This window comes from Danio rerio, chromosome 9, assembly GCF_049306965.1.
Source record: "Danio rerio strain Tuebingen ecotype United States chromosome 9, GRCz12tu, whole genome shotgun sequence".
Taxonomy (NCBI): Eukaryota; Metazoa; Chordata; class Actinopteri; order Cypriniformes; family Danionidae; genus Danio; species Danio rerio.
Window position 1 is genome coordinate 44,397,659 of NC_133184.1, and position 9,842 is coordinate 44,407,500.

General features: G+C 34.5%; 1 protein-coding gene across 1 annotated transcript in view; it reads right to left on the minus strand.

Moving 5' to 3' along the window:
- col5a2a (collagen, type V, alpha 2a) overlaps positions 1 to 9,842 on the minus strand; it is a 44,443-nt gene that overhangs the window by 12,224 nt on the left and 22,377 nt on the right. The window contains exons 2-19 of the mRNA NM_001145782.1: positions 9,389 to 9,607; positions 9,257 to 9,273; positions 9,104 to 9,136; positions 8,976 to 9,008; positions 7,064 to 7,117; positions 6,873 to 6,959; positions 6,628 to 6,702; positions 5,920 to 5,964; positions 5,755 to 5,808; positions 4,649 to 4,702; positions 4,514 to 4,567; positions 4,371 to 4,424; positions 973 to 1,026; positions 727 to 771; positions 495 to 548; positions 346 to 390; positions 215 to 268; positions 20 to 118 (exon numbers count right to left, since the gene is read on the minus strand). Coding sequence (NP_001139254.1) covers positions 20 to 118; positions 215 to 268; positions 346 to 390; positions 495 to 548; positions 727 to 771; positions 973 to 1,026; positions 4,371 to 4,424; positions 4,514 to 4,567; positions 4,649 to 4,702; positions 5,755 to 5,808; positions 5,920 to 5,964; positions 6,628 to 6,702; positions 6,873 to 6,959; positions 7,064 to 7,117; positions 8,976 to 9,008; positions 9,104 to 9,136; positions 9,257 to 9,273; positions 9,389 to 9,607 — 1,130 coding nt within the window. The remainder of the gene's footprint in view (positions 1 to 19; positions 119 to 214; positions 269 to 345; positions 391 to 494; positions 549 to 726; positions 772 to 972; positions 1,027 to 4,370; positions 4,425 to 4,513; positions 4,568 to 4,648; positions 4,703 to 5,754; positions 5,809 to 5,919; positions 5,965 to 6,627; positions 6,703 to 6,872; positions 6,960 to 7,063; positions 7,118 to 8,975; positions 9,009 to 9,103; positions 9,137 to 9,256; positions 9,274 to 9,388; positions 9,608 to 9,842) is intronic.

Below are 9,842 nucleotides of genomic sequence, written 5' to 3' on the forward strand. Positions count from 1 at the left end.
ACCAAATATATATATATACTTGTTGTCCTGTTGGTCCAGATCTGCCTTGATGTCCTGTTTCTCCTCTTTGTCCCTGTGGTCCCTCTGGTCCCCTCACACCAGTAGGTCCTGGTTGACCCTGAAAAGCATTTAAGGTAGTGCTGAAGTTTAGCTGACCTATTACAATAGATTAAAATATTTATGTAGATGTACAGATTTGCTTAGCATCACCCACCTTCATGCCTGGAGATCCAGGATAACCTGGGGCACCATTAATTCCCATAGGACCCTTAAATAATTAAACAAATATTAGCATTGTGGAATTCGCAGTTGCTCACACATTTCTGCTAATTTAAAATGTTTTACCATCGGGCCTGGTTTTCCCATGTTTCCTTGACCACCACGTGTACCCTGAAATATAAAGGAAAACATAATATTATTAAGACTTATATTAAAAACAAATAAACACAGCTCTATTTATCAATTTTTTTTGTTTTTGTTTTTTTGTCCCTTACCGCTGCGCCACCTGGACCTGGGCGTCCTCTTTCTCCTGGCATTCCCCTGGGACCCTGCATTAAGCAACAGGCCGTTTTAATTTTGTCAGAATAAGGCTAAACATATTTGTAGCAGGGATTGGAGGGTATCATCTGTTATTTACTGGATTCATATTGATTCATATTGATTCTAATATTTTAAGAAGGCACAGGCAAGAGAGGTTTAATTTTAATTGTGTTGTAGTGTACTTACCATAGGACCAGGAGCACCCATTGGACCAGATCCACCAGATTCACCCTAAAATAATGACAATATAGCATATCACGAAAATGTGTTTAGAAATATGAAATGGTTACAGTACAATTACATTTTAATATGTGTGAGATTATGTCAATCAATCAATCAATATGGAGTACTTTAATTCTGCTCTTTTATTTATTAATATCAATTGTTATGAGGTTTTATTGAGAGGCAATTTAAAATGAGCAGAAGCTGAACCTTGGATCCCAAAGCTCCACGTTCTCCTTTAAGACCATCTGGACCTTGGTGACCCTGAAATGTGAAAAAAAAAGATAATAAGATTATTACTTATACAGATTAATAATCCACCTTTAAAGCTAACAGTAAAAAAATACAGTTTTGCAGCAGTGACATTCTTTGTCTATTCAACACTGTAAAACTAATTTGAGTAAACTGGATGATTTCATGTGAATATGTGACTTGGTTAAGTCAATTTAGCAGTTCTAATTATTTTTTATTTATTTTAATCTTAATTTTAAGTAAAGTCAACTTGTTGCCTTCAAGGCTACATGCTTACCTTTCTAAGTAAAGTGAATAATAAAGCTTTGCAGTGTACAGAGAATAAAAAACAAGCAACTTAGTGATGAATAGCATTTCAACAGTTCACACTTAGCTAATGATGATTGATTATAAGCAAGTTTGGCATGCTGTCCCGGGAGAGAGCCCTGAGCTCAAAAGGTCCTTGAGCCCTGGGCTCCCTCCCATTTGCAGGGCGAGAGGGGAGCCTTGAGCTCAGGTAGATCTCGACAACTCCCCCCTTGATAAGAGCTGATGACTAAAATGAATGCTATGAAGAGATATGCTGCAGGATGAGAGATTGACTGTAGTGCTAAATTTAGGTTGATCAATTCACATGTTGTGCGTTTTTGGAATGTGGGAGAAAACCGGAGGACCCGGGGAAAACCCACGCTAGCACGGGAAGAACATGCAAACTACACACAGAAACAACCGCCGGCCTGTTAAAGGACTGGAACCGGTGACGTTCTTGCTGTGAGGCAACAGCGATAACCACTGGGCCACCGTGCCGCCCTATGGGGAGAAAGGTGAAGAGGTAGGGTTGGAAGGGGGGATTCTTCAAATCGAAGATGACTGTAGTGAAAAACCCTGCCTCTTTATAATGGGTTGGGAATGGCCTGATTGGTGGATCATGCATGCTAATGAAGAACCAGCAGTGTTCAATCATAATCACGTGATCCTCTTGAAATTAGTTTATGAATAAACTTCACTAAATAGGATGCAAAAAAGTTGTAATTGCTTTAATGTCAGTCATGACAATTGTAATTTTGTGTGTGTTTAAATATCTCACTTAGTGTCTTGTTAATGATGCTTTGAAAATTTAACCATAGTCCTTGAAAAGATTCAGATCAAGAGAATCGGCTTCTAATTCTCAAATGAGCATTAAGAAATTGAAATAGAAAAGAGCAAGCTTCAAACATTTCTGTTGTAATGTAATACTTCAGCTTAGTTTGTTTATTAAGTGAACTTTAGAATATTTTGAATAATTTATTAGCAATAAAACTTTTGGTCACTTTATTTTAAGATACAACTGTTACCATTAACATATTTAATAAACATATTAATTAAATAAGACTTTTAACTCAATAAACTTTTAATTTCCTGCTTATTAATCGTTCATACTTAAAAGTGTTACCATACTTTCTTTTTTTAAACTTTTTCTAAATCACAAAGCTTATCAACACGCATGCACGCGCACGAACAAACACACACATTTCTTTATAAAAAATGCCAGTTTCACTTCAAGATTTACTACCCTTTTTGGCATTAAGAAAAGAAAAAAAAAACAACCGTCAAGATTTAATGTAGAGGCCTCCTATTTTTTGCCTTATGTACTATGCATTTTTAGGACTTTCTTGAAATATATGGTACAAAATAATAAAGATAAGTATTTAAGTACATTCACACGATGCAACATGGTTTACCAAGGTTTATTACAATGTAAAAAATGTTGGGTTCCAGACATTCTATAAATGTTGTATTGACTCAAACTGATTAAGTTAACTTGATAATTTTTACTAATTTAAGAGGATTAAACATAAAACAATTAAGTTGTCCCAAAAAATATAACCCTCTACTGCACGCATTATGATAAATCTGTAACAAAAAATATTTGACCGTTTTTGTTTTCTTAAAATGGCTAAACTTGAAGTGCTGTAAAAAATATTTTGGAAAAAAAATCTTTTTTTAAGGTACTTTATGAAATGTTGCCATATGGCAACTTTGAACAGTTGATCTAACTCAGAAATTAAAATTTTTAAAATTTCCTTATAATTAATAATTTTTTGTTTGAAATAATTTAATTGGTGTTGCAGCATTATTAGCTTTAACACAGAACTTTAAAAAAAAAAACACCTTATTCATACTTTCTCTGTCTCTATCAAATGTCCAGTCTGCATCATTCTCATGGTCACTAAAACCCATCTCATTCTCATTTTCATCTACAGGAAGAGGAAGAGCCAGTTCTGTCCTTTTCTTCTTTAACTTACCATAGAACATGGTGGTGCTAGCTAATACTATTCCCTGTATTTATTTCTATTCAAAAGTAGTATTGCCATCAAAACTATATTTTGTTCGTAACGCAAATTCCATTAACATATGAATAATCAACATTATATTACTAGCATTCATGTTGTTATTGTTAAGTTCACAGCTAAGTTCACACCTTGCTAGCTAGCTAACCCATTGCAATATTGCATGTTCCACTATTGCACAGTGTTGCTATTTGGCAACATACACATTTGATTGATTTACTAATTAGATTTTTTTTTAAAAAAGTTGTGAAGTATGTCATCATAACTAACTGGAGGTGATGTTTCAGAATTTTTGGTCCTTTGTTTTTATTGACGTTTACATTTAGCAACTCTGTCAGAAATCTGTTAGTCTGTCAGAAATCGCACTACAGAAAAACACAGCATGTCATTTCACCACTTCACCAAAGCACATCATTGGCTATATATATATATATATATATATATATATATATATATATATATATATATATATATATATATATATATATATATATATATATATATATATATATATATATATGTATGTGTGTGTGTGTGTGTGTGTGTGTGTATATATGTTGGTCTTAAAGAAACAGTTGCAGTGAAATGAACATAAGTATCATGTTGCCATATGGTTATGCCGTGCAGTAGAGGGTTAAGAATTGTGTTGTTTCTACTCATTTTGAATACACAGTTTGAACAAAAGCCATTTTTTGAGTGTAGTACATGCACATTATTTAACAGACAAGGTCAGTGTGTTTAAATCACATTGTTGTTGTGATGATTACCTGTGATAATACTCAATTGTTTGTTGTTCACTTTATTCTTCTTCTGCTGCTTCTGTGTTTTTAAATTTATACATTTCCAGAACTTTCCACTCTCATCTGGGATTTTATTGAATTGCTCTCTCTCATGTTACTCTAATTTTTTTTTTTTTTTTGAGTCCCAGCTGGGACTCAAACCTGCGACCTTCTTGCTATGAGTCAACAGTGCTAACCACTGAATCACCGTGTCACCCCCATGTTATGTAAATCTTAAATTAAGCTGAAAGTCAAATAATTTACTCACTCTGTGGCCCTTTAAGCCTGGGGGCCCCGGTGTCCCTGGAAATCCTCTTCCTCCCTGAGCACAGATGTTAGTGAGCCATTAATGCAAATTCAAACAACACCACCTACTAGTAAAAGCTGCAGTTGAAGAATGACGGTTATTACCGGAGATCCAGGGAATCCCATTTCTCCTGCACTTCCTGGAGTACCTGCTTCTCCCTATTACAACATAAAACTTTCAGATTTTAGATCCCATGTAAACTTTCCACATTATTGTGTATATGTTTATGATGTACTCACATCTTCACCAGGCTTTCCCGGAGGACCCTCTGGTCCCCTCTGCCCAGCGCCACCCTATACAGTACAAAACATTAAACTCTTTTAGTAATAAAAACAGTGCATTTCCACCTGAATCAATTTTGAAAAGAGATAGGTGAAAGAGGAAATTATTATAACAGCAGCATTGATGCGGGTATTTCAGCTGTTAGTCAGTTTCATGACAAAACTCATCCATGCTCTAACAGTGCTGTTAATTTCTAAACAATACAGAAAGTATAGTAAGTAGCTTTAGTTGGAATCTGCTGAGAATCACTACAGATGGCTTGTGTATCTCATAATGTGTGAGCTTTCTTACTATACGTCACACATACAGTTGAAGTCAGAATTATTAGCCCCCCTGAATTATTAGCCCTTGTTTTGTTTTGTTTTTTCCCCAATTTCTGTTTAACGGAGAGATGTTTTAACACATTTCTAAACAATATAGTTTTAATAACTCATTTCTAATAACAGATTTCTTTTATTTTCGCTATGATGACAGTAATTAATAATTGAGTAGATATTTTTAAGACACTTCTATACACCTTAAATTGACATTTAAAGGCTTAACTGGGTTAATTAGGTTAACTAGGCAGGTGAAGATAAATAGGCAAGTTATTGTATAATGATGGTTTGTTTTGTAGACTATCAGTCTACAAACATTATCAGACATACTGTGAAAATTTTCCTGCTCTGTTAAACATCATTTGGGAAATATTTAAAAAATAAATTCAAATGGGTGCTAATAATTCCGACTTCAACTGTATATATTTTTTACAAAAAACTTCAGTTTCTAACTAAAGCTTCAAGTTCTAGTTCATACCTGACAACTTACACCAGTGAATGATGGGAAAAGAATTGTAAGTACATGTATAAAACCACTAGAGCCATTTCTTTTCTTTGAAAATGTGAGCAGCCAGAGTTGTGGTTTGCCTTAATAAATGAGCCATGAAAATTGCCTCCAACAACCAGCAGTTTTTGAGTTCATCCTGGCTGATGTTTGCTTTGAAATAAAGTGTGTGGCAGACTAGGCTAGTAAATGATGAAGTGTTCAGAGCAGACAGTGTAGACACTTAATGATGTTCTCTCACCATTGGCCCTGGATCTCCTACATCACCAGGAGGTCCTTGTGGTCCAGAAGGTCCCTAAAGAAAATTGTATAAACTTAAAAAATGCTACTGTAAGCATTCATTTTTGTTCTATCTGATAAAGCAGAGTATGTGTAACAAAGACTTTTTTATGTAATAAACACTTACTGGTGACCCATTCGGCCCAGGTGGTCCCCTTGTTCCTGCTTCTCCCTATTGAAAAATAGCTTTGTTACAGTTTTTTTAGACTAAACATGGTTTAACCATGATTGAGTGGTAGCTGTACGTTTTTGTTCATAGTATCTGGGGTAAAGCAATTTTTAAAACTCAACTGAAAACATATCTTGCACCATTTGTTAAAGTATATTGAAGGTATACATTATTTGGCAACATATGTGATACACTTATTTTTCCCAATCACTAACAAATTTTAGAAAAAAAAAAATACACATGTGGATGATGAAAATATAGTAGTGTATGTGTGTAGAAGTGCATGTGACCACTAACAGCCTTACTTTTACACTCTATTGTTTCTGCACTACTTAGTTTGTCCACAAGGTGTCAACACTAAACTTGGCCATTGTTTTACAGCACAACAGTAAACAACAGTTTCTTTTTAATAATACCAACATTACTACTGAAGATGGCAATAATAGTTAATGCTGTATTTGTGGACAAATTATTCGTTTTTATCAAAAGTATTTGGTCACAAATATAACTTGACAGGCCTAAACATTTTAAAAAACATTTTGAAATTGCATAGAATTATGTATGAGTACACAATTTGATTTCTTAAACAAGCAAGCGTTAATATATATAAAAGTTAATTTGTGTTGTTTTTCTTGTCTTGTTTCTAATTACAGAATCTCTACTCACCCGAACACCGGGCATTAGTGCCTGGGGTCCCATTTTGTCAGCAAATCCTCCAGCCATATGTGAAGCCAACTCACCCTAAGGAACAGACAACGTGGCACTTCAGTCATTTGTTGAAATAATCACTTTATTGGATCTGCTACACTTTGTTATGTTATTAAATAGTCTTGTTATGTCTAGTGTAACACCCGTCTCTTTATATGCAAATTTTATTTAATAATGAAGCTAATCTGTCTGGTCATACTCACTCCGGGAGGAGGTCCTGGAGGTCCTGGCTCTCCTGGGTGTCCTGGAATACCAGGCTCTCCATCATAACCAGGGGGACCTCTAAGACCCTTAAAGAGATGTTTATGTCAGGCTAATATAATACACATAAAATAGTATGACAAAAAGTTTCACAATTTTATTCATGTTTAAAAATGATTTTGTAGTTTCTTACAGGTCGACCTTTGGGTCCGCTGTCTCCTCTAAACCCTGGTGCTCCTGGAGGCCCCTATAAAATCCAAAAACATAATTTAAATAAATAAAATATACAACAAAATAAGCATAATAGTATATAAAATACAAAAAATACAAGATAAAATATAGCTAAACTACTTAAAAAGCAATTTATATGCAAATATAAATAACCAGTTATTAAGGCCAGGTGTCAAATGCCAACCAGAAAAATGAGTTGATTTAAATGAGAACATGGAAGAGGCAAATCATTCTGGAGTCTAGGACCTCTAAGCTTAGCTTTGTTTTTGGGACAATCAGGAGAAGCTGATCAGCTGACCTGAGAGAACGAGTGGGCTTATAGGGATGTATCAGCTTAGAGGTATAAGGTGGGGCAAGACCATTTAGAGACCTAAAAACAATTAAAGTAACTTAAACTGTATTTTAAAATGAACTGGCAACCAATGAAGCAAAGCAGGGAACACAGGGAAAATGTGGTCATATTTGCGCGTACCAGTTAAAAGACATGCTGCTGCATATTTAAATGGGCAATAGCTGACCTGCTACTCTTCACATACAGTCCCACACAAAAAGAACCTTTATAAACATAAATGTTTCAATATAGGTCTTTACTATATGTGACATCTATCAAATTGGCTGTTTTCCTATAACATATGTACATATATGCACATATATGTACACATATATGTACATATTTGTGTGCATATGCACATATGTTCACCTATATGTTCAATTATTGAAATCCATGGCTGCTAGACAACATAAATAAAATAAATTTAAATTCATTAACTTAAGAACAATCAGCTGGTGTGTGGTGTGCGGTCTGGAGCAAAATGGCTGCCGTCGCATCATCCAGGTGAATGTTGTATACTTTTGGTGGATGAGGAGATTCCCCCCTATGTGTAAAGCGCTTTGATCGTTCAAAAAAGCGCTATACAAATGTAAGAAATTATTATTATTATTATTATTATTATTATATACTGCACATATGTTTCATATATGCACATACATCCTCATATAGGTTCTTTCCATGTGGGGTGCATTACAGTAATCTAACTGGGTGATCACAAAAGCATGGATTACTGTCTTAAACTGTTGTCTTGGCATATATATATTGCTTTATTTTTGCCAGTTGTCTTATTTGAAAAAAAACCTAAATTAATTGCCGTTCTAATATGACTATCAAATTTAAAATCTGACTCAAATTTCACTCCTAAATTTGTGCCAGTAGGTTTAATATGCTGAGCTAGTGTACCCAAATTGAATAGAGGAGTCCCAACAGTACCTATATTACTGCTTAAGTCACGGCACGTTGTTGTCAAAGTCAAGATTGCTGTTAAGATGAGTTATGAATTGTCAGTGCAGAAAGATTTTTTTTTTTTTCAAAATAAAATCAATAGAAAACCTCAAAGGGATAGCTTTTCAAAACTGAAAATTAATCATGACAAAATCATTTTTAACTTGTCACAACCCTGACAGATTTTTTTAAGTTTAATACAAAGTAAGATAATTCACAAAATGTTGAAAACTGGTAACCATTGACTTCCATAGGATTTGTTTTTCCTGCTACGAATACCAATGGTTCCCATTTTCCAACTTTCTTCAAAATATCTTCCTTGGTGTTCAACATAAAGAGAAACACATAGAGGATTGGAACTAATCAAAAGTCAATGGATGCTAAGTAAATGTTCATTCTCGGGTGAACTATCCCTAAGAAAATACATATAAATGTGTTCTATCACCATCTAGTGTCCAGATATCAGAAAATATAACTACTTTATGCATGTGACAGAAACTCAACAGGCCACAGGATTTATAATTTTATCATATGTAATTGAATCATTTAGATTGATTTATACTGACCAGGATTCAATAAAAGTCAGTCAAACACTCACCATTGGTCCAGGACGACCTCTTATTCCAACGATCTGAAATCAAGACAGAATTATTATTTTACAATTTATGCAAAATTATTATATATCCATATTTTGTACAATTTAGATAAATAATAATTTTAACACACATGTGGTACAACTCCAGGTTCCCCTTTCTGGCCCTGAAATAAAGAAACAAAGCAAAAAAAAAAAAAAGTGAACAGAAATGTTTCTTTTCTTTACTTATTTACAGTACTTTGAAATAAGAGACAGTTAACAGTGCTGATTGTGACATAGCTTACCTTGGCGATTCTGCCTCCTGACAAGAAGAAACATAACAGACAAAAACTTAAAATTCACACCACTGCAGATTTACATGATGATTAAAACCAAATTTTCATCTGTTTTGAAGGTTTATTCTGGTGCAGTCTCACCTGGTCTGCCATTGCCACCTTCAGCTGCATCGCCCTGGCAGACCGGACAGCACTCTCCCGGTGGGATCACTACCTTTGCACAGTTCGACACCTCATCACATTGTACCTCATCGCACAGGATGGTTCCACTGTCACAAACACAGATCCTGCATGGCTCAGGTTTCCAGATGTCTCTGTTTGTGTACACCTGCCCGTTCTCTGTACAGCTCAACTCATCCTCTGAGGGAAAAAAGGTAAAACACTATGTAAATAATTCACACATGCACACAGAGAGAGAGATTATATGGCAAACTGTTAATAATGAGAATTATGTGGTGACGTTAGCTCTTTTGCTTTGTTCTGTCATTTTAAATGTTTAAGAATCTTTCATATAAATGGTATGAAACTTGATGACTTTTGTAATAATTTGCAAAATTACATGAACCTCACATGTGCAATCATACATAAAATGTTT